At 35.1% G+C, this 24089-nt stretch overlaps 1 protein-coding gene and 1 long non-coding RNA gene across 2 annotated transcripts; both read right to left on the bottom strand.

The window, feature by feature from the left end:
* Window positions 1–3124: 3124 nt before the first annotated feature.
* On the bottom strand, window positions 3125–3601 carry LOC135833771 (uncharacterized). Its single transcript, XR_010556541.1, has 3 exons — window positions 3446–3601; window positions 3319–3367; window positions 3125–3235 (listed from the first exon to the last, which is right to left on the bottom strand). It is a non-coding gene; the product is annotated as an uncharacterized LOC135833771 (long non-coding RNA).
* A 3112-nt stretch (window positions 3602–6713) lies between these two features.
* LOC135835063 (peroxidasin homolog) lies at window positions 6714–23492 on the bottom strand. The gene is made up of 21 exons (XM_065349128.1): window positions 23258–23492; window positions 23098–23169; window positions 22935–23006; window positions 22783–22854; window positions 22635–22706; window positions 22479–22550; window positions 22232–22395; window positions 21972–22095; window positions 21707–21882; window positions 21438–21625; window positions 21204–21336; window positions 20926–21090; window positions 20562–20838; window positions 9883–10007; window positions 9372–9638; window positions 8612–9243; window positions 8286–8504; window positions 7870–8205; window positions 7431–7776; window positions 7225–7342; window positions 6714–7108 (listed from the first exon to the last, which is right to left on the bottom strand). The coding sequence occupies exons 1-21, from the start codon at window positions 23413–23415 to the stop codon at window positions 6895–6897; spliced, it is 4002 nt and encodes a 1333-aa protein (XP_065205200.1). The 5' UTR covers window positions 23416–23492; the 3' UTR covers window positions 6714–6894.
* Between the last annotated feature and the right edge of the window lie 597 nt (window positions 23493–24089).

Here is a 24089-nt window from a genome sequence, read left to right as displayed (position 1 = left end):
TAAACATGACGTACAATTACATAGAATACATTTGTTGTCATTTTTTTACAAAAACAGCGATGGTTTTACGTTGAAGTAAGAATCAAAAAAGAAATACCTACTTGATGGGATGTTTGGATTCTACGCAAAATTTTAGTGTATTTTGATGGGTCGCGGGTCGCATGTGAGTAGGTATTCGCAAAAAAGTTGTCAAAGTACACTTTACGGTGGGGGAGGGGGCACACAAGGGTTAAAATTCAAAATTAATGGTTGAAGCATGTTGATAGGTCGCATGGGATTATTCATAAAAAAAATTGTCGAACCACAATTTAGGGCGGGGGAGAGAAGCACAGAAGGGTTGAAATTAAAAATTAATGGTATAATCGTATTCTACGCGAAATTTTAATACATTTTGATAGGTCGCACGAGTACTTCGGGGGAAAAAATGTCAAACTAAATTTTGGGGTGGGGGTAACCTCTCAACCACACTTCTCTGCGCCATTACTCGTCATTGTGCAGGTATTTTTCAACCGTTTTTTTCAGTTCGGTTGGAAATAATCTTTTCGAACCAGTTTCACAAAAATTTTTTGGTAGCCGCGCATACTTATGACTACAGAACGATTTAACCATCAAAAATGCATAAAAATGCATAAAAACTGCATTCAAAGTGCAGTAAAATCCGTTTGTGCTAATTTCCAACAGAACAAAACACATATTTGGTATCTGGCGGTGACACCCTTCACGACACGTTTCATTTTTTTGGTAGCGCCCACGTTCATAAATACACCCCTTTGAGGCTCCAGCCCCCTATTGTGCAATTTTGAAATATGTGACGCGGCACGACAAAATCGACCTTCCGTCTGAAAACAAGTTTTTGAGTTATGGGGGGTTAAAGTTTTCAGTCCAGTTCTGCTCGTTTAGCGGAAGCGCTTGCACTATAATCGCGTTCTCCGGCTAAACTGAGGTAAACATAGTCTTGGATAACGTTTCTTGCCTGTTTTGTGTGAATATCACTGGGTAAAATGGTTATTTACATTGATGCAGGGGGCTCAGTCGTGATTGCGCTCATTTTTTCAATTTTTTATTTTATTTTTTCATTATTTCAATTTTGAAATCGATCTGGAGGCGAAACAAAGCGTTCTACGAGAAAAATACATCAAGCAAAGTTGTAGAGAATTAAATTTCCAAAAACCTGTAAGAGGTTTATTTTTCTCCTAAATGCATAGTTTTTCCGTTTTTCTCAAAAAACAGAAATTTTATGGTAATCATCATGAGGTTTTTGTTTTTTGAGAAAAACGGAAAAACTATGCATTTAGGAGAAAAATAAACCTCTTATAGGTTTTTGGAAATTTAATTCTCTACAACTTTGCTTGATATATTTTTCTTGTAGAACGCTTTGTTTCGCCTCCAGATCGATTTAAAAATTGAAATAATGAAAAAATCAAAAAAAAATCAAAAAAGTCAGAAAAATGAGCATACTTCTGACTGGATTACCCCGCATATGGAGCTATGCAAATCGTAGGGACTTCTGGGTGGTTTTAAATGATTTTTGAATGTCCAAGTACCAAAAATCCGTCAAAAAGTGAAAAATAATTTTTTCAGACGCAAGGTCGATTTTGTCGTGCCGCGTCACATATAGAAATCATGTGTTTTGGGTTTTCGCGGGTCCCTTCTACATTATGCCGGATAATTTTTTTAGTAAGCAAAACATTTCAGTAAAATCGATTTCTAACGTACTTTTTGCTCTGTGGATTGTAGACTACAAATAATAATCACCTGCTGAAATAATTTTAAAGACGAATCCGGTAATGAACCAGAAAACTAGAGCGATCGTTCCAGCAGTTTCCTGCACACCCAAATCGTAAAATATTAATACGATCATGACGAAAGCAGCGAGTGGCAGCAGTACCATGGGTGCTTTCAATAAATGTATTTCTGTCTGTTAACACGAAAAGATCGCATCTATCTAAAAATTCGTATCAACGAAGAGCTTGGAAAATATAAATAACGAAAGCATCCACTTACAGCGAGGATACCGATGATGCCATAGATCGAGGAAGTAAGATATATTGTACCTACAGATCCGATAATAAAAGATCCTTTATGACTTACTGTAATTTCTGTAGTCAAAAAAACACGTATTCAATTAAAGATGTAATATTTACCCACCTACTTTGTTTTTTCTGAGATTATCAACTCACCAGTTTTGTTTATTTTATCAATTTCTTCTTTAGAGATATTCTTCGGGTTTCGCTGTAATGCTCTCGCGTGTATATTCATACCGATATATTTGTTGACAAAATAACCGCTGATAACCTGCAAAATGACTCGATGAACTTACTGCTGTATCACGTTCAAGATATCAAATTAATTGACAGGTACTTTACCAAAAGAACTGTGAAGATAATTAAACAAGCTATTCGTAAGTCTCCAAAAACACCGAATGCGTAACGAATCCTGGGCACAGCCATTTTTATGTAGGTACTTGTGATAAATTTATGTTATTGAAGTGATTTTAAAAGCATTTCTTTTCAATCTGATGCAAATAGCAATGTCAAGTTGTCAACCAGTAATTTCTCATCAAGATCAAATACCAAGATGATAAGTCGACAAAGGATAGGTAAGTATTTTATTACAAATATTTTAATTTTATAGATAGGAATATCAAGATGGAGAACGAGTTGAAGTTGACGAAGAAGCAGCAGAAGGAGCAGGAGATCTTATTCTCTTCCGATGGGCTTCGACAAGATCTTCGAATCGTTTTTCAATTACAATATACGAGTGAACCAGAAATACTATGTGCAAAAAAAAGTAACAAATATTATTAGCAAACAATATAAAAATTACCTAAGTAGGTATTATAAAAAAAAAGAAAGAAGATTGAATAATTTGTATTAAAAACTAACCTCCTATAGGGACGAAAAAACCAATACCCGATCGAACAAGGTATTAAATGAGATTTTGAGTAATCATGAATATGACAAATCGCCAATAAAACGACAGCGATACCCAAACCAATAAACATACACGATGGCTCAGCGTAACAACCCAACATGACCAAAAATTTATTATCCTGAAAAAATCAAAATTTTCATAATCTAGGTACCTACATATATCGTTGCATTAATAATTTTTACTCGGTAGGTATGACTTGAACTTACAGCAATTGTTCCGATTAAAGAGATGGAGAAAACAGTCAATTGAGCGACGATGTATATCATCACGTTAGCCCAGAAACTGCAGCTTACTTTGGTACCTGTGATAATTTCATTCGATTAAAATTATATACTCTTGTGTAGTAGATCTACGACATTATTGTCAAAGAATTTCAAGCCTTACCTGTTAAAAAAGTTGGAAACGCTAAGCTGAAGAAGATCACGTGAACAATCTGTGAGGCAAAAATGTTCATTATGAATAGGTATATCAAGATACATTTAATTGAAAACGTAGATGAAGTTAAATTTACCAAACATGTCACCAGCGTAATGATGCTTGCAAGTTTGACTGCACCACCCCAATAACAAAACAAAGCGATTCGTCCTTTCCAACCCATTACGAATAATCGAGAAATACGTAGGTGAATCGTAGTTATTCAAGAATTAAAATTAAAATGCTGGAGCAACAATACTTCAAAACGGTACGTATTTCAAATCATTTTAATTCAGAAACATTTGATAACAATTCACACAAACTACATAACACGATGCAATTTTATAACCAAATATTTCTAGTTTACAAAAAGCATGATCTTCTTGAAAACGTAACCAAACCTACCACCAAACCCATATACCTACATTTTTTGTTTGTGAGGGGAGGGGGAGGGGTTGAGGGGATAAATCAAAGCAGATGATGTCAGAGTTTTTTTTTTTTTTTTTCAGGAAAAAAATTATTTACAGCCTGGAGGAAAATGATTGAATCTGATCAGATCTGATCACACATTCAATCATGTCGTATATTCATTGACCCATCTGTCTAGCTTCTCAAGTCGTCTGTCTGGCCTCCTAAGGTCATTGAACCACCTTTCTGGTCTCGTACGGTCATTGACCCAGCTGATTGGTCTTTCGATGTCGTCTGCCTACCTGTCGAGCCTCTTAAGGTCACTGACCGACCTATGAAGCTTCACAAGGCCGTCTGGCATGCCTGTCTAACTTCATATAAGATCATCGATCCGTCTGTCTGACCTCTTAAGGTCACTGGCCCGACTTTCTGGTCTCGTGAGGTCATTGACCTGCCTGTCAAGCCTCTTAAGGTCACAGCCCCGCGTGTCTGAACTCTTAAGGTCACTGACCTACTTATCCAGCTTCACAGGACCGTCTGGCTGCCTGTTTAACTTCATATAAGATCATTGATCCGTCTGTCTGACCTTTTAAGGTCACTGACCCACCTTCTCAGCCTCTAGTGATCGTGTGTCTACCTGTCTGGCTGTCCAAGGTCAACTGTCAGCTTGCTTAAGATCATTAATCCGTCTGTCTGGCCTCTCAAAAGTCGTCTGTCTGCCTGTTGATCCTTTCAAGGTCGCTGACTTTATTTGTCTAATCTCTCAAGGTTATCTGCGCATCTATCTGCCTTCTCAAGGTGTTCTACTATTTGACTGCCTGGTCTACTATAAGGTCATTGACCCGTCTGACCGCTTCTCAAGGCCGTTTGTCTGCTTGTCTGTTCTCTATATTCTATAAGGTCATCTTTCTTCCCATCATATGTTGATAGCATTCAAATTGCAAATTTAAAGAAGTACAGCACATGCAGATATTACTGTATTTGTCTCTTTCGATCCATATTCGACGATTCGAGTATGGATTAAGGTAGGTGAATCTTGTCCTCAAAAAAAGAAAACATGGCCCTACTTACAAAATGGCGGCCATTTTGATTGACAGGTCATCCGAAATCGCAGATTTTACGTTCCAACATAGGACTTGCAAAAAGGTAGATCGAAACAGCAGGCAAAAATTCATCATCTGACAAAATTTCAAGTGCTAAAGTGTATTTTTCGATTTTTTGATCAATTTTCGAAAATCAATCAAAATCTTACCAAATTGACCTAGAAAGCTGAAATTTGGGATATACACTATTTTCGAGCTGCTAAATCAAATTGGAAACTGTTTCAGACCGTTTAGAGTGGTTCTGGAGCCTCCAGTAAATTTTTGAAACTTGAAATTCCCACAAAATTTCATTAAATGGAGTTGGAAAAACGAAATTCATTCTGAAAAATAATTTCAATACACTACGAAATCGACTGTAAGTGGATTTCAAGTCATTTTGGAGCCTCCAGCGACGTTTTGAAAATTCCTAGAGTCTCCAGCAGATCAAATCGACATGAAAAGCAGAAATATACTCATCACTCTAAATTTTAGCACTCTTTGAAGACGACTTCAGGTGTTCAAGTCATTTTGGAGCCTCCAGCGACTTTTTGAAAATTACTGGAGCCTCCAGTAGATTTCTGAAACTTGGAAATCTACTCAGCACTCCAATTTTAGCACTCTCTGAAGACGACTTCAGGTTTTCAAGTCATTTTGGAGCCTCCAGCGACATTTTGAAAATTCCTGGAGTCTCCAGCAGATTCCTGAAACTTGAAATTTTCACAAAATTTCATCAAATCGACATGAAAAGCAGAAATCTACTCAGCACTCTAATTTTAGCACTCTCTGAAGACGACTTCAAGTGGGTTCAAGTCAATTTGGAGTTTCCAGCGACTTTTTGAAAATTATTGGAGCCTCCAGTAGATTTCTGAAACTTGAAAATTTACTCAGCACTCCAATTTTAACACTCTCTGAAGACGACTTCAGGTGTTCAAGTCATTTTGGAGCCTCCAGCGACATTTTGAAAATTCCTGGAGTCTCCAGCAGATTCCTGAAACTTGGAAATTTACTCAGCACTCCAATTTTAGCACTCTCTGAAGACGACTTCAAGTGGGTTCAAGTCAATTTGGAGCCTCCAGCGACATTTTGAAAATTACTGGAGCCTCCAGCAGATTTCTGAAACTTGAAATTTTCACAAAATTTCATCAAATGGACATGTAAAGCGGAAATCTACTCAGCACTCCTATTTGAGCAGTCCCTAAGACGACTTCAAGTGGGTTCAAGTCATTTTGGAGCCTCCAGCGACATTTTGAAAATTACTGGAGTCTTCAGCAGATTTCTGAAACTTGGAAATCTACTCAGCACTCCAATTTTAGCTCTCTATGAAGACGATTTCAGGTGGGTTCAAGTCGTTTTGGAGTCTCCAGCGACTTTTTGAAAATTACTGGAACCTCCGGTAGATTTCTGAAACTTGAAATGTTCACAAAATTTCATCAGATGGACATGAAAAGCGGAAATCTACTCAGCACTCCAATTTTAGCAGTCTCTAAAGACGACTTCAACTGGGTTCAAGTCATTTTGGAGCCTCCAGCGACATTTTGAAAATTCCCGGAGTCTCCAGCAAATTTTTGAAACTTGAAATTTCCACAAAAATTCCTGTTAAGGCAATTTCCGCCATTTTTAAAAATTTGCCTGGAAGCGAAAAATTAACTTCTATGCAACTGGACATTTGGTTCTGTGGTCTGAGTAGTGTACTCTTTCAATGAATCAAATATCAGCTTGATCGCCTGATCCGAGTCAATGAGTCGTAAAAGATCCTTTGTTAGGTAGTATATAAGTATGTACCTATACTTACATGTATTTGGCATAGACCTAAAAATATTGAAATTGAAAGTCCAAATGAACCAGTCGTGTTTACGAAATCAAGAAAAATTGATCAACAGTTTTTACTTTTCGTGTATTTTTTGGATTATTTTAGGATGATTCACAAATGAAATAAGAAATTAAGAAATAAGTACATAAAAATGCAATAAAAATTATAAATGCTAATTTTTCCTTCCTTCCCCACAAGGTAATGGATTTGGAATTGGGTACATCGTTCCTGGATCTGCATTCCTCATCAAACCTTAGGACTCAACCAAGGAGTTAAATCGAGTTTTGGTATTTTATCGCAAGGTACATTTGTGGTATTTCGCGAACTAGGTTGAGTAAACACATCCTCATTAACCATGGTAATATTGTCACCTATATCGCACAATATTCGAGCAAAAGTGATTTTTCTGATAGCTGATAATTGAGCTGGTGTGAAAGTTGTTGGATTCTCGTACCAAAACCTGGAACATTTATTTCGTTTTGATTATGCCCAAGCATTTTTTTTTTTAGAAAGATGATCTCGCAGGTAAATTGTCATTACTTCAGATATATCAGAAAGTAAATGAAATACGCTTACCTATCTCCATCCCGCACTCTTTTGAACTGCTCGGCGAGCAAACATTGAAACAAGGGACCAATAATAGCACCTTTTCTTTGATCTTCCAGAACTCCACCAACCCAAACATCAACATTGTCTATGAAATTTCAGTCGTAAGTAAGTAGGAAGTGAATTTATGTAATTATCAAGTCCAATAGGTTTCAAAAATGGTAAAAAAATTATACCCGGATGGCCGTATACGTCTTGCATTTTCTTCCTAACTTCATCACTTGAGATATCCTGTTTCAGTTCGTCGAAATTTCTCGGTTCAGTTAAATTGCAAGCTTTACGATACGCGGCATAACTCGGTAAACCGTGATCTCTTGAACGTTGAATGTTCAGAGCTGCCAAATCCATAGCACCTCCCGATCGATTTTCAAATAAGTGATCGATAATTTGTTCGTTCAAATTCTGAGTAGGGAATTTCTTTTTGGCAGGCATTGTCATCAAGCCTCTCATTACAGGATCTATACCACCTTCTGCTTTTAAACGCCAAGGGGCGAAGAATGATTTTGAGAGAAGTAGATTTCCCTAATACAGAAATGAAAGCAAGCACGTTAGAGTTATAGAACATTGAATTGAGTCTACACACGAGTAAATAGGTAAAGCAATATTTGTGGTCACCTGTGGAATTGTCTTAAAGTTAGAATCTAGTCGATTGAGCTCCGGAAATATAATGGTGTGTCCCATCCTTAGAGCTGCAGTAGCAAAAACATGTAATATTCCAGGATTAGTGTTTGGATTATAGCCTTGGTATGAGCCCAATTTTTGCATGCCATCGGTTCCTATTACATGAGGCAGCCAGTGTTGATAGGTAATATGTTGCAATTCTGCGGCGAGTATTTTACGAGCTTCGTAGAATAACTGATCACTGTTCCAATGAGGATTAATTTCCTTCAATCGAGTAGCGAGTTTGTTATGTTCTCGGAACCAAACCGTGTGCATGGTTAGTAATCCTACCTATAAAGATACTCGCGTTTGTCAGTATCAAATGTCGTGTACGTTGAAAAAAAAAAACAAAAAAAATTGACAGAATTTACCATCTCGTTGACTCGAACATCGCCAGCGATATAGCATCCAGGGTTACCTTTGTCCTCCATTGTAAGCCTGTTCACATTCAGTTTGCAATCAACTTCGTCCGTAGAAAGATTAGCAACAGGTAAATAACTCGAATTATCGAGTTTTGATCCTCTTAATAAACCCAAGTTGGATTCTTTGTCTCGTAACTGTTCAGCTCTTTCTTTATTGAAACCGTAAACCTGAAAACACAATTTATATTCTTGAGAAATTTTATACAAATTTTTTTTCCATTAGGAAATTTAAGATGAACTAATGTATGTAGTACATATTCAAGATAGGTACCTACCATACTAGCATCAATATAAGCAGTCTGCTGATTCAGTTGTTCTCTGACCGGAAGTTCGTTGTCGTCAGCATTGCTCACAAGTATCGAGGTACTTCTAATAAATTCGAAACAAGGTTTCTTCGGATGAACAGAATCATTGGCGGGAATTCGTATCGGGAAACATGGTTCATCATAGTCGCACGTATCGCTGCATTTCACACCACTACTAAAACTTTGTGTAGTAATCGAGGGTGGAGCATGATCCAAATCGTGATCCATGAATTGACCCCATTGCATCAGCATATGGGTTAGTTGGTTATCAGGTGTAACGTTGAAAGTTCGAATCAAACTCGTTGAAATCAGTCTAGGTGATGGTCTGGCGAATCCGTGGTAAAGAAGTTCATTATTCCAGCCAACCGGAGAATCGATTCCATTCGAGTAGATTGGTTTCAATAATCTTTGGAATGCTGTGTACGAAACACCCCATAACGGATTTTTCAGATTATTACAAGTGCCATCTAAGGTGGCGTATTTCGAATGGAACGTGGTATCTGAGCAGTTTACAGCTTTTACGGAAGCTTCGCAACCGGATAAGCTCCTGATCAATTTCCACTGATTGGGGGTGAATAGTTCTTCGGCTCTTAATGCGTATTCTGTTGATGTAAAAACGTCACATTAGTGTAGGTATAGGTAGGTATGGTGAAGAACTTCACACTCAAAAAAAGGGTAAATTTTTCGCTGTTTTTGAGTGTGAGTTTGTATAAGTAAAGAGATCCAATACCTTTTGGCAAGTTTAGACTTTTTCTAACGTAGTTTTCAGTTAGATTAACGGCTATGGAAAAAACTTCTCTACATTTGGAAATATTTCTCGCATACTCGTCCGGATATCTGAAGATGCTTCTTTGATATGGAGGAGATTTATCATCTGCTTTCACTTTAGTTATCACTCGTTCTAAGGTGGCATTCACGGCTTTCTCGACTACCAAGGTTGCATTTTTCACCACTTGTTTAACGTATTCGTCATTGATTAAATTGTTAACTCCAGGTTCTGTGCGTAAAAAGCATGAAAAAGTTTGTTATGACTGTTATGAGAAATATATGAAGTACTTTGTTGATTTTGCAACCATGCGATGACTTCTGCATGAATGGTTGCAGATATGCAAGTACTAGGCAGAGGTACCTTTACTTACTAGTACCTACATTTAAATAGCCAATAATAGCCTACTATTGATAGGTAAATGTATTTAATGGATATCTTAGTCACTTAGTCTATTAAGTATAATATTATTTACCTAATAAAACTGTGAGCGTTCCACTGGCTGTTTCATTTCCAAGGGAATTCGATGCGATGCATTTATAAACACCGGAATCTGCTACGTGCATATTGTAAATATTCAAGCTGCCATTGCTTTGAATTCTGTGAGTATAAAAATTAATCGATTAATTATTTCAAGTAGGTACCTTTCTAATTTAGTCAGCTATTTTCAAGTTTGAAATAATATTGATTTTTAAAAAAATTGAAAATCGTCAACTTTTGCTGATGGAGGCTCCGCGGATCGTTTCGAAAATTGTGGTAAAATCGATTCGGGGGATTGACTTTAGGGGGTACACGAAGTTTTGAGTGATTTATGGCAAAAATGGACGACCTTAGATGTTTTTTAGTTGGAGATTTCCAAAATCTAAAAAAATAACATTTTTCAACTCGTCACTTCTGCGATTTATCTGTACTTATCAATCTTTAATATAACACCAAAATGACAGGATTGAATTTTCTGATAATGCAGTTAATTAAAACGCCTTCTCAAACGATTTGAAATCGTTCGAGAAAAGCCTACTTTTGCTGGAGGCTTCAGATTGGCTCAAAAATGGTGTCAATTGATTCGTTGGGGGAGGAGGGAGGTAGACTTCAGAATATAAGTGGAGCAGGCAAAAAGATACCAACACCCACATTTCAGGTGGTAAAGATTTTTGAAAATCAAATTTGTTCCCAAATGGGAAAAAAATCGAAATTTTACCATTTATTAACCTATACACTACAGTTTGACACAAAAGTAGTGTCCGGTGGCTTTTATTTCCAAATGGAAAGAGCTAGAGAGATGAATGAAGCGGCGTTAAGTAGGTAAAAATAAGGGCGGCTTCCAAAAACGATCTTGAAAATGTCAGGCCCATGCACAGGGTGTTCAAAAATTGAAAAACCGGTTTGGTCAAAAAATTCAAACTTGTTTTTTATTGGCTCAATGTATTCCACACACTAAGGTGGCAAAAACGTGATATGAACTTTTTGAAACCGGTTCATTAATTTGCAAACAGTTAACAAAAAATACCTAAAAATTGTAGATAGAGAAAAAAGCTTGAAACAAAAGTTGTAGAGCGTAAAAAATTACATAATTCTGTCTAATCACATTTTGAAACCGGTTCATTGGTTCGCATTGAGCAACCAGTTTTAGACAATCGCCTAAAAGTTGGAGATAGAGAAAAAAGGTTGTAAAAACACTCACGCATTAAGCGTGAGAATACCGACTTTTCTCTAAATAAAAATATTTTACAAACGAATTGATTCGTTTTTTTTTAAACACTTGTACAGCAATTGATTTGTTTACAATCGAATAGAATCATTTACAAACGATCGGGGATTGAACAAATTGATTCATTTCTAGGTGAATCACTCGCGAACGAGTTAATCAATAGTTACTGAATCATTCGCGAACGAATTGATTCGTATAAGTGACTCGTTCGCGAACGAATCGATTCATTTACTCAATTTTTGATGAATCATTCGCGAACGAATTGATTCGTATGAGTGACTCGTTCACGAACGAATCGATTCATTCACTCAATTTTTAATGTATCATTCGCGAACGAATAGATTCGTATAAGTGACTCGTTCGCGAACGAATCGTTTCGTATAAGTGACTCGTTCGCGAACGAATCGATTCATTCACTCCATTTTTGGTGAATCATTCACGAACGAATTGAATTATTTTTTGTGAATTATTCGCGAACGAATCAATTCATATGATTAATTTTTGGTAAATCATTCACGAACGAATTTATCAATTGTTAGTAAATCATTCGCGAACGAATATAGTTGATAAATTAGTCGCGAATGACTCGATTCATTGAATTATTTTTCGTGAATCATTCGCGAACGACTCGATTTATTCAATTTATTTTCGTTGAATTGTTCACGAACGAATTGACGGGTCTGTTAATCAATTGCCAATGAATCATTCATGTATTAATTTTTCATGAATCATTCGCGAACGAATCGAATTATTCGATTAATTTTTGGTAAATTATACAGGAACGAATTCGAAATAAGAAAATCGATAAATTTCAACATTTTCTGTCAAAAATCCATTTAATTAATTTTTGGTTAATTATTCGCGAATATATCGAGTAATTATCGAGTCCAAAATTGATCCGCGTACATTCGAAATAAAAAAATCGATAAATTCCAACATTTTCTGTCAAAAATCGTTGAAAAAATTTTTTAAAAAATTTGCTCCTGGGGTAAGATTTGAACCGTGTACCACCCGCTCACCAAGCCAACTCCTTCGCCACAGGTCCACCGTTGTACTTTTCCAAAATGCAATTTTAAAAGGTATACATGTTGACTACCTATTTGAAATAAGAAATTCGATAAATTTTCATTTCTATTTTCGTGAAATTGATCGATAAACGTATCGTTTAAACGTACATTGTATCAATAAAAATATCCTCGATTTTTTGTCGAACTCGAATTTCCAAAAATTCATCCGCGAATATTCGAATTTCGAAATAATACGAAAATCGATAATTTTATTTGGTAAAATGGCACATTGAAAAAATCATCAACTTTAAAAATTGATTACTCAAGAACAGCTTAACCGATTTTGATGAAATTTAAATTTTCACCCGTTGGATACTTGCCTAACATTTTGTCATCATCAGCATGTTTCAAAAGTTCGCAGCTTCAGCGTTTATCGAGCGACAAAATTTGCAGGGTGACTTTGCACAAAATTCATTAAAAATGAAATTTCTCAGGAACGGCTGAACCGATTTTGATCAAATTTATAATCTCATAACTAGGTTACAAGCCCGATTTTTTGACATAACCATCATGCTCCAAAAGTTCAAAGTTTTCGAGGTTATTGAACTTTAAACTTTTTTTTCACAATTTTTCTAAATTCAATATCTAGAAAACGGCTGAACCAATTTTGATCAAACTTTGCATACAACTAGGCCTTTACCGTCCCTACAAACCAAAATTATCACCACGATCCAAAAGTTTACAGCTTTTGAGTTATATCAAAAAAACAAAAAAAAACTTATATATCTATAGATTGCCCCCATACATTACGCAGCCCATGACATTTCACTGACTTTTTGCGGACCGACGTTTGATTTGCACTAGCAGGGCCGCGCTTGATTTTTTCCATGTGTTCTCAAAGCAGCTCACTGCTGGGCCATGAAAAGAAGGTATATACTCGATCAGATTGGAGAAAGACTTATATTTAAGCTTATAATTCAATTTTCAATTTTTAAGGAGGGCTCCCCACTCAAGTGTATGTTTTTTAGATATTCCCCAGACTTTTTCCGCCATCAAAAAAATGTTTTCATTCGCTTCCAGGGAGGTGAGGAACTCGAATAGCTCGTGCATGTAGCGCCAAGTTCATAAAATCGAATAATGCAGGTCTTTAGTAGTACTCTGCCTCATATACTCACTGCGTTGGCTTGTTTTGAATGTCTGTAGCGATTGAAAACTGAATAGACTTTTTGCAGCCCGGCACTGGGCTGCAAAAAGTCCAGATGGGCCGCAAAAAGTCTGAGGTTTATCTAGTATGGGCTGCGTAATACCACTTTTCATGTGTATATATATATCTATAGATACAGGCTTGCTACAGCTTATACAGGCCCGTTTCTGGAAGTGACATCGACTATCCGAGACCCGACGCGACGTTCCGAGGCCCGTTAGCGGGTCTCGGAACGTTTTCCTATTAAAAACTATATTTTCATGATGTACACACTTCAGGGATGCTATAGACAAATTTTTGTCTGGGACTCACAAAGTAGGTATCATACCTACAGTATATACAGCTTACCTTACTTCACCCCACACAGAAACTTCATACTCGCGTCATTCCTGTATAAATCACTCCTTGGAGATCGCACCAACGGCTCTAGACCAGGCTTAATAGCCGCTAGCAAGGCGCATGCGCGAACGAATTTACCAGGCACTCTTTAAAATTTTTCTAAGTGTCAAAGACGCGGGCCTCGGATCGTCAGTACGATGCACTGGGTCTCGGATAGTAAGCACGTTCCATATAGATATATAAACCTTATATAAGGAAACCTGAATTTTCGGGAATGGTCGTATCGTGATCCCAGACCCTCAAAACGTAAAGAAAAGTCACTCCCCGACCCAACTTCCACCATCGCAACAAATACAGTACTCCACTTTTCTTAAGAAAAGTCGGTAAAAAAGTTGTAGAGCGTGAAAAATTGAACCATTTTCGCCGTTTGGATTTTGAAACCGGTTCATTGATTAGCAACCAGTTATCAAAATTCAAAAATTACCTAAAAATTGTAGATAAAGAAAAAAGCTTGAAACAAAAGTTGTGGAGTGTGAAAAATGACACAATTCTGTTCAGTCACATTTTGAAACCGGTTCACTGGTTCACATTTAGCAACCAGTCTTTGACAATCACCTAAAAATTGAAGATAAAAGAAAAAAACTTGAAACAAAAGTTGTAGAGCGCGAAAAATTGAACTATTTTTGCTGATTGGATTTTGAAACCGGTTCACTAATTTGCGGAAAGTTATTGAAAATTTCCCAAAAATTACGAATATTGAAAAAAGCTTGAAACAAAAGTTGTAGAGTGTGAAAAATGACACAATTCTGCGTAATCACATTTTGAAACCGGTTCGTTGGTTCGCATTTAGCAAGCATGTTTTTAACAAACATCTAAAAATTGGAGATAGAGAAAAAAATTGGAACAAAAGTTGTACAGTGTGAAAAATTGAACCATTTTTGCAGATCAGATTTTGAAAATGGCTAATTAATTTACAACCAGGTAACTTTCGATGGCTTGCTGCGAATTAATGAACTGGTTTCAAAATCTGATTGGCGGAAATTCGCGCTCTACAACTTTTGTTTCAAGTTTTTTTCTTTATCATCAATTCTTATGTGATTGTCAAAGACTGGTTGCTAAATGCAAACCAGTGAACCGGTTTCAAAATGTTATTAGACAGAATTGTGTCATTTTTCACACTCTACAACTTTTGTTTCAAGCTTTTTTCTCGATCTCCAATTTTTAGGTAATTTTTGATAACTGGTTGCAAATTAATGAACCGGTTTTAAAATCCGATCAGCAAAAATGGTTCAATTTTTCAGGTCTACAACTTTTGTTTCAAGCTTTTTTCTCTATCACCAACTTTTGGGTAGTTGTCAAAAACTGGTTGCTAAGTGTAACCAATGAACCGGTTTCAAAATGTTATCAGTCAGAATTGTGTCATTTTTCACACTCTACAACAACTTTTGTTTCAAGCTTTTTTCTCGATCTCCAATTTTTAGGTAATTTTTGATAACTGGTTGCTAATTATTAATGAACCGGTTTCAAAATCCAATCAGCAAAAATGGTTCAATTTTTCGCGCTCTACAACTTTTGTTTCAAGTTTTTTTCATCATCTCCAATTTTTAGTTGATTGTCAAAAACTGGTTGCGCTAAATGCAAACCAATGAACCGGTTTAGAAATGTGATTGAACATTACTGTGTAATTTTTCATGCCTCACAACTTTTGTTTCAAGCTTTTTTCTCTATCTCCAATTTTTAGGTAATTTTTGATAACTGGTTGCAAATTAATGAACCGGTTTTAAAATCCGATCAGCGAAAATGGTTCAATTTTTCACGCTCTACAACTTTTGTTTGAAGCTTTTTTCTCTATCTGCAATTTTTAGGTAATTTTTGATAACTGGTTGCAAATTAATGAAACGGTTTTAAAATCCGATCAGCGAAAATGGTTCAATTTTTCACGCTCTACAACTTTTGTTTGAAGCTTTTTTCTCTATCTCCAACTTTTAGGTAACTTTTGATAACTGGTTGCAAATTAATGAACCGGTTTTAAAATCCGATCAGCGAAAATGGTTCAATTTTTCACGCTCTACAACTTTTGTTTGAAGCTTTTTTCTCTATCACCAACTTTTGGGTAGTTGTCAAAAACTGGTTGCTAAGTGTAACCAATGAACCGGTTTCAAAATGTTATCAGTCAGAATTGTGTCATTTTTCACACTCTACAACAACTTTTGTTTCAAGCTTTTTTCTCGATCTCCAATTTTTAGGTAATTTTTGATAACTGGTTGCTAATTATTAATGAACTGGTTTCAAAATCCAATCAGCAAAAATGGTTCAATTTTTCGCGCTCTACAACTTTTGTTTCAAGTTTTTTTCATCATCTCCAATTTTTAGTTGATTGTCAAAAACTGGTTGCGCTAAATGCAAACCAATGAACCGGTTTAGAAATGTGATTGAACATTACTGTGTAATTTTTCATGCCTCACAACTTTTGTTTCAAGCTTTTTTCTCTATCTCCAATTTTTAGGTAATTTTTGATAACTGGTTGCAAATTAATGAACCGGTTTTAAAATCCGATCAGCGAAAATGGTTCAATTTTTCACGCTCTACAACTTTTGTTTGAAGCTTTTTTCTCTATCTGCAATTTTTAGGTAATTTTTGATAACTGGTTGCAAATTAATGAAACGGTTTTAAAATCCGATCAGCGAAAATGGTTCAATTTTTCACGCTCTACAACTTTTGTTTGAAGCTTTTTTCTCTATCTGCAATTTTTAGGTAATTTTTGATAACTGGTTGCAAATTAATGAACCGGTTTTAAAATCCGATCAGCGAAAATGGTTCAATTTTTCACGCTCTACAACTTTTGTTTGAAGCTTTTTTCTCTATCACCAACTTTTGGGTAGTTGTCAAAAACTGGTTGCTAAGTGTAACCAATGAACCGGTTTCAAAATGTTATCAGTCAGAATTGTGTCATTTTTCACACTCTACAACAACTTTTGTTTCAAGCTTTTTTCTCGATCTCCAATTTTTAGGTAATTTTTGATAACTGGTTGCTAATTATTAATGAACCGGTTTCAAAATCCAATCAGCAAAAATGGTTCAATTTTTCGCGCTCTACAACTTTTGTTTCAAGTTTTTTTCATCATCTCCAATTTTTAGTTGATTGTCAAAAACTGGTTGCGCTAAATGCAAACCAATGAACCGGTTTAGAAATGTGATTGAACATTACTGTGTAATTTTTCATGCCTCACAACTTTTGTTTCAAGCTTTTTTCTCTATCTCCAATTTTTAGGTAATTTTTGATAACTGGTTGCAAATTAATGAACCGGTTTTAAAATCCGATCAGCGAAAATGGTTCAATTTTTCACGCTCTACAACTTTTGTTTGAAGCTTTTTTCTCTATCTGCAATTTTTAGGTAATTTTTGATAACTGGTTGCAAATTAATGAACCGGTTTTAAAATCCGATCAGCGAAAATGGTTCAATTTTTCACGCTCTACAACTTTTGTTTGAAGCTTTTTTCTCTATCTCCAACTTTTAGGTAACTTTTGATAACTGGTTGCAAATTAATGAACCGGTTTTAAAATCCGATCAGCGAAAATGGTTCAATTTTTCACGCTCTACAACTTTTGTTTGAAGCTTTTTTCTCTATCACCAACTTTTGGGTAGTTGTCAAAAACTGGTTGCTAAGTGTAACCAATGAACCGGTTTCAAAATGTTATCAGTCAGAATTGTGTCATTTTTCACACTCTACAACAACTTTTGTTTCAAGCTTTTTTCTCGATCTCCAATTTTTAGGTAATTTTTGATAACTGGTTGCTAATTATTAATGAACCGGTTTCAAAATCCAATCAGCAAAAATGGTTCAATTTTTCGCGCTCTACAACTTTTGTTTCAAGTTTTTTTCATCATCTCCAATTTTTAGTTGATTGTCAAAAACTGGTTGCGCTAAATGCAAACCAATGAACCGGTTTAGAAATGTGATTGAACATTACTGTGTAATTTTTCATGCCTCACAACTTTTGTTTCAAGCTTTTTTCTCTATCTCCAATTTTTAGGTAATTTTTGATAACTGGTTGCAAATTAATGAACCGGTTTTAAAATCCGATCAGCGAAAATGGTTCAATTTTTCACGCTCTACAACTTTTGTTTGAAGCTTTTTTCTCTATCTGCAATTTTTAGGTAATTTTTGATAACTGGTTGCAAATTAATGAAACGGTTTTAAAATCCGATCAGCGAAAATGGTTCAATTTTTCACGCTCTACAACTTTTGTTTGAAGCTTTTTTCTCTATCTGCAATTTTTAGGTAATTTTTGATAACTGGTTGCAAATTAATGAACCGGTTTTAAAATCCGATCAGCGAAAATGGTTCAATTTTTCACGCTCTACAACTTTTGTTTGAAGCTTTTTTCTCTATCACCAACTTTTGGGTAGTTGTCAAAAACTGGTTGCTAAGTGTAACCAATGAACCGGTTTCAAAATGTTATCAGTCAGAATTGTGTCATTTTTCACACTCTACAACAACTTTTGTTTCAAGCTTTTTTCTCGATCTCCAATTTTTAGGTAATTTTTGATAACTGGTTGCTAATTATTAATGAACCGGTTTCAAAATCCAATCAGCAAAAATGGTTCAATTTTTCGCGCTCTACAACTTTTGTTTCAAGTTTTTTTCATCATCTCCAATTTTTAGTTGATTGTCAAAAACTGGTTGCGCTAAATGCAAACCAATGAACCGGTTTAGAAATGTGATTGAACATTACTGTGTAATTTTTCATGCCTCACAACTTTTGTTTCAAGCTTTTTTCTCTATCTCCAATTTTTAGGTAATTTTTGATAACTGGTTGCAAATTAATGAACCGGTTTTAAAATCCGATCAGCGAAAATGGTTCAATTTTTCACGCTCTACAACTTTTGTTTGAAGCTTTTTTCTCTATCTGCAATTTTTAGGTAATTTTTGATAACTGGTTGCAAATTAATGAACCGGTTTTAAAATCCGATCAGCGAAAATGGTTCAATTTTTCACGCTCTACAACTTTTGTTTGAAGCTTTTTTCTCTATCTCCAACTTTTAGGTAACTTTTGATAACTGGTTGCAAATTAATGAACCGGTTTTAAAATCCGATCAGCGAAAATGGTTCAATTTTTCACGCTCTACAACTTTTGTTTGAAGCTTTTTTCTCTATCTGCAATTTTTAGGTAATTTTTGATAACTGGTTGCAAATTAATGAACCGGTTTTAAAATCCGATCAGCGAAAATGGTTCAATTTTTCACGCTCTACAACTTTTGTTTGTAGCTTTTTTCTCTATCTGCAATTTTTAGGTAATTTTTGATAACTGGTTGCAAATTAATGAACCGGTTTTAAAATCCGATCAGCGAAAATGGTTCAATTTTTCACGCTCTACAACTTTTGTTTCAAGCTTTTTTCTCTATCTCCAACTTTTAGGCGATTGTCTAAAACTGGTAGCTAAATGCGAACCAATGAACCGGTTTCAAAATCCAAACCAATAAACCGGTTTCAAAATGTGATAAGACGGAATTGTGTAATTTTTCACGCTCATCTACAACTTTTGTTTCAAGTTTTTTTCCCCCTCTGCAATTTTTGGGTAAGTATTTTTTGTCAACTGGTTGCAAATTAATGAACCGGTTTCAAAAAGTTCATATCACGTTTTTGCCATATTAGTGTGTGGAATACATTGCGCCAATAAAAACCAGTTTGAATTTTTTGACCGAACCTGTTTTTCAATTTGTGGACACCCTGTGCATGGGCCTGAAATTTTCAAGGTAGCTTTTGAAAGCCCTTATTTATATACCTACTCAACACCGCTTCATTCATCTCTCTAGCTCATTTCCACTTAGAAATGAAAGCCACCGGGCACTACTTTTTGGTCATACTGTAGAAATTTGAAATTTTGAAATCATTTGTATTTATCACCTTTCGAACCGATTGGAAGAAATTTCCAACGGTTTTGAGCAGTTCTGGAAGATACAGCAGATTTTTGAAACTCTTAATTTCCACTAAATTTTACCGAATGGATATGGAAAGCTAAAATTCACCCTGTATACTCTAATTGCAACGTGTTATAAGTTGACTGGCAGTGGTTTCGAACCATTTTTGTGGCACCAGTGGCTTTTTAGAAATTCCAGTTATTCAAAAAACGCCATCAAACCTGTCTAAATTAACTTTAACACGTATTCTCTTGATTAATGATTGGTGCTCTTTAGTGGCCCACTTGACCGATTACGAACCATTTTTCTATTTTAAAAATCTGCTGAAAGCTGCAGGACTGCTCAAAATGATTCGAAACCATTTCCAATCGATTTGGGAGGTTGAAAATAGGGTATACCCAAAATATTCGGCTTTTCAAGTTAATTTGGTAAAATTTTGATTTTTCTCCATTTTGGGGCCAAAGATTTTCAAAAATTGACTAAAAAATCGAAAAATGAACCTAAGCACCTGAAATGGGGGGGGGGAGGGGAGTTGGTATATTTTTTCAAGCTCTTTCGATCTACAAATAGTTTTGTACGGTTCAAAGATTTTTCTGCTAGTTGGGATACTTTTCTTGTTAAAAAAAATCGGTTCAAAACGTCAATTCTAATCACAGTTGAATAATTTTCAACTAAATTAAAATGATTCGTGGTCAAAAGATCATCAATGTTCATGAATTAGGTTTCCAATCGGTACATGTAAAATTATAATGATTGCAATTCACGGTCAAAATAGGTAGCTTAATTACTTCACCGAATGCATTTAGATATTATATGATTTTGAATTTAATTAGGTACCTAGTTAGCTTATAATATTGATAGGATATAGGTTTTTTATTTTTTCATCTTTTTCAGAAATACCTATATTAGCTGCAAGGGCACGAAATAGATAATGTTAGATATTGTTATCAAATATATTTTTGAAATACCTACCTGAACTTGAGGTCATCTGCGATAATAGGTTCGTTATTCTTTAGCCACTGAATTTTGGGTTGAGGTTTACCATCAGATTTGCACGGTAAACTGATGTTGGAAAAAGTAGGAATACTCATATCGAATGGTTTCTGGATTATTACTGGAGCTCGCGAGTCTTCGGTTCTTACAATAATCACTTCGTTTTCATGTTCGGCTGAACCGAGTTCGTTTTTAGCCACACACGAATACGTTCCAGAATCATCTTTGGTGGCTTTTTCGATTTTTAAAACCGTATCTGTGGAAGTACAAATAGGTACATATGTAGGTAGGTATAAAATATGAACTCATAATTTTATAAGTAGGTAAATGTTTGCCAACTTACTGTTCTCTTTTAGTGTAAATTTGGTATTTGATGCAATCTCTTTATTATCTTTATACCAAGAAACTACGGGAGTAGGATTACCAACAGCGACGCATTTCAACTCAGCAGTTACTGATCCAGAATCAATGATGATGTTATTAAAACTTTTGGTGATTTTAGGAGGCGCTGAAACAATAAACATCAATAATGCTTAGATATTTACTTCCGCTCATTAAAACTAAGTAGGTAGGTTTATTGAAAAATTATGATAATTGAATTGATAATCAATTTGTACCAACCTCTAACTACCACTTCAGTGGATCCAAAAACAGTCGCAGGTGTATCTTTGGATACGCATTGATAAGTACCAGCTTCTTCCAATCGAATATCATTTAATGTTAGAGTAGACACGAATGTTTCACCATTCACTTCCTGAAATTTAGTTATACGAAAGGTTTCTGCGTGAGTTATTTAGTTAGATACCTATTTCAAATAAGTAGGTACGAATACTGTAGAATTATGAGGGATATTACATTCGTACTGAAGGTATTTTTTGAAACCGTGGCGTTATTTTTTATCCAAATTAAATCGATGCTTTTATCGGCGGTTACTGTACAATTTATTTGGCCAGTTTTTCCTTCCGTCACTGTAACATAAGTCGGTGAAACTGTCCCATTTGCTTTTCTACTGGGAGTGGACGCAAGAGATGATCCAGGTAATTCTATACGCAAAAATACATCGTAAATAAAAGACCAACAGTACCTAACTGATAATGTTTTACAATCACAAAAATGATACCGACTTTGTTTCTTCGTCGCGCTCTTTAATTGCACAACTGCAGATTTAATAGCTCCAGCGTCATTTTTATTGTTTGAACCAATACATTGGTATTTTCCTTCATCTGCTTGAGAGACTGATTTTATGACGAGACCATCTGGTACTAGTTCGTATTTATTAGTTGTGGATTGGATTTTTTTTCTGAAATAAAAATACAAAACTGATTTCAAGTTTTCCTACCTATTAAAAAAAAAAAAAAAATGTTCAGATTTTTACAATTTTGTACTTACCCATCTTTTTCCCAAGACAAGCTGGGTTTTGGAGATCCTCTGATTTTACACTGCAGCGTTACCGAAGGTAGCCCACTTTCAGGAATTTCGACATCTTTTGGCTGGGTAATGATTCTCAGTTGAACTTTGGTCACATGCAAAATTAAGAATAATCGATACAATTGAGGGAGAAAGGTCTCGAGCAACTTTTTCAAAAATACATGTTCTATTTTTTTAGAAATCAAGTATAAATCAGTGATCGAAAAAAAATCAAAATTTACCACATTCTTTGAATTGGGTACTCGTGATCTCTGATAAAGATTGGCTTCGATGAGCAGAAGGCTGTTCGCAAGTTCCACTCACACGAGCGCCATTTTTTCCGCGCAAAAGCTCAACCAACCAGAACACCTCGCAGTCGCAATTCAATGGATTTCCATCCAAACGCCTGTGTCAAAAAAGAGTAATTTTTCATGAAATCCTTTGCTTAAAATAGGTAATTGCATATGAGCCTAAAGTAATTATACTCACAAATTCTGAATATTTGGCAACGAGGCGAATACATCCATTTGTACATTTGTCAATGTATTATAATGAAGGAACCTGTTACAAAGGTTAGAATTATGTTTAAGAAAATATGCTCAGATAGGTATGAAACTAGGTATTAAAAAGATCGAATCAACTTACAGCCGTTGCAAAGCGATCGAATTTTTGAAAACATCATTGTCAAGTTTGGCAATATTATTAAAATGTAAATGACTGAAAAAAATTCAAAATCGATTAAGATGAAACTTATAAAACGATGACTTTGAAGATAGAAAATGAAGAAACTCACAGTTCTTGCAAATTTGTCAAATTATTAAACGCCTCCGGTTCAATGGTGCTGATTTTATTTCGATGGAGGTGCCTATAATATGTATAAACAAGAATGGTAGGTATTGATGAAAAAATCACTGAGGTAGGCAAAAAAAAACATTAGGTACTTACAATATTCGTAATTTTGGTAAATGTTCAAATGCTCCATTTGGTATGGTAGTTATCCGATTATGATTCAAAAGCCTAAATTAAAATAAATAGTGAATTACTTTTAAAAGCTATGTATATATAACCAATTATAATCGGTAGTTTAATTCAAATAAAGATAACTTACAATGTTTCCAAATTCGGAGTAGCTGAGAAGGAATTACGCGTTAAATTTGTAATTGCATTCATGCCTAAATCCCTAAAAAAAAAAATTAATGACGATGTGTTACTTATAAACACCTTCTTCTGAATAATCTTTTAATAAAAAAATTAATTAATCAACTCACAATATTTGTATATCGACCGGAAAATCGGTCGGTACTGTTTTCAAACCAAAACGGACACATTTCGCGTAATACAGGTTACATTGACATACTTCTGGACAATTACTCGCCACTTGGTTGACCAAAATACAAACCAAAAATACGTAACTTTTCCACTCCATGTTGCTGCACCCTTAATCTAAAAACGTTCGAACGACATTACATGTAGGTAGCATTCTACCTAAATGACTATGTATTTTATCGTTACCTACCGTATAATAAATTCAAATAATTGCTTACTAATTTACATAAAAAAAAAAAAAAAAAAATGCGAATTAACAAGAACCTGTTATCTATAAAAATACGAAATTTGATTTCAATAATAATTAATCATCACCGATAACAATTTCCTCTTTTTAAAAATGTTTTGAAGGTTTCTTTTTTTGATACTGATATTACCTATACTTAGGTAGGTACTTTCACTGATATTTGTACTTACGCAAAATATGTTTACTTTTCGGTTCACAAACTTTCTTGAAAAATACTTCCAAGGTTCTAAGTTCTAAGCATCGAAGCATTATTTCCGTGAACTAAGTATGAATGGTCCAGTGTGCATCATGCTCATTTAGGGTTTTCCTACAAATTGGCTTATCGTTGATATGGATTAGTAACTTGATAGAAAGTGGAAACACGTGGCAATATAAATGCTCGCTCATTATTGAAACGCTAAATTTTTTCAGGTCAGAAGCCCCATTGGTGGCTATTTCAGCGAGCCTCTAGAGCACGTACAATCGTACATAGGTACCTCTTTGTTTTTTTCTTTCATTCTTTTCTTTATGAGCACGAATATAAAATA

This window comes from Planococcus citri, chromosome 2 (assembly GCF_950023065.1).
Source record: "Planococcus citri chromosome 2, ihPlaCitr1.1, whole genome shotgun sequence".
Taxonomy (NCBI): domain Eukaryota; kingdom Metazoa; phylum Arthropoda; class Insecta; order Hemiptera; family Pseudococcidae; genus Planococcus; species Planococcus citri.
Note: the sequence above shows the minus strand (reverse complement) of the source record. Positions and strands in the feature narration are given on the sequence as shown.

Coding starts and splice junctions, on each gene's coding strand:
- LOC135835063 (XM_065349128.1), bottom strand. CDS start 23,415: ATGGAGTGGAAAAGTTACGTATTTTTGGTTTGTATTTTGGTCAACCAA. Junction 22,551..22,634: donor TCGATCGCTTTGCAACGGCT/GTAAGTTGATTC, acceptor CCTTTGTAACAG/GTTCCTTCATTATAATACAT. Junction 21,883..21,971: donor TTGTCTTGGGAAAAAGATGG/GTAAGTACAAAA, acceptor TTTTTATTTCAG/AAAAAAAATCCAATCCACAA.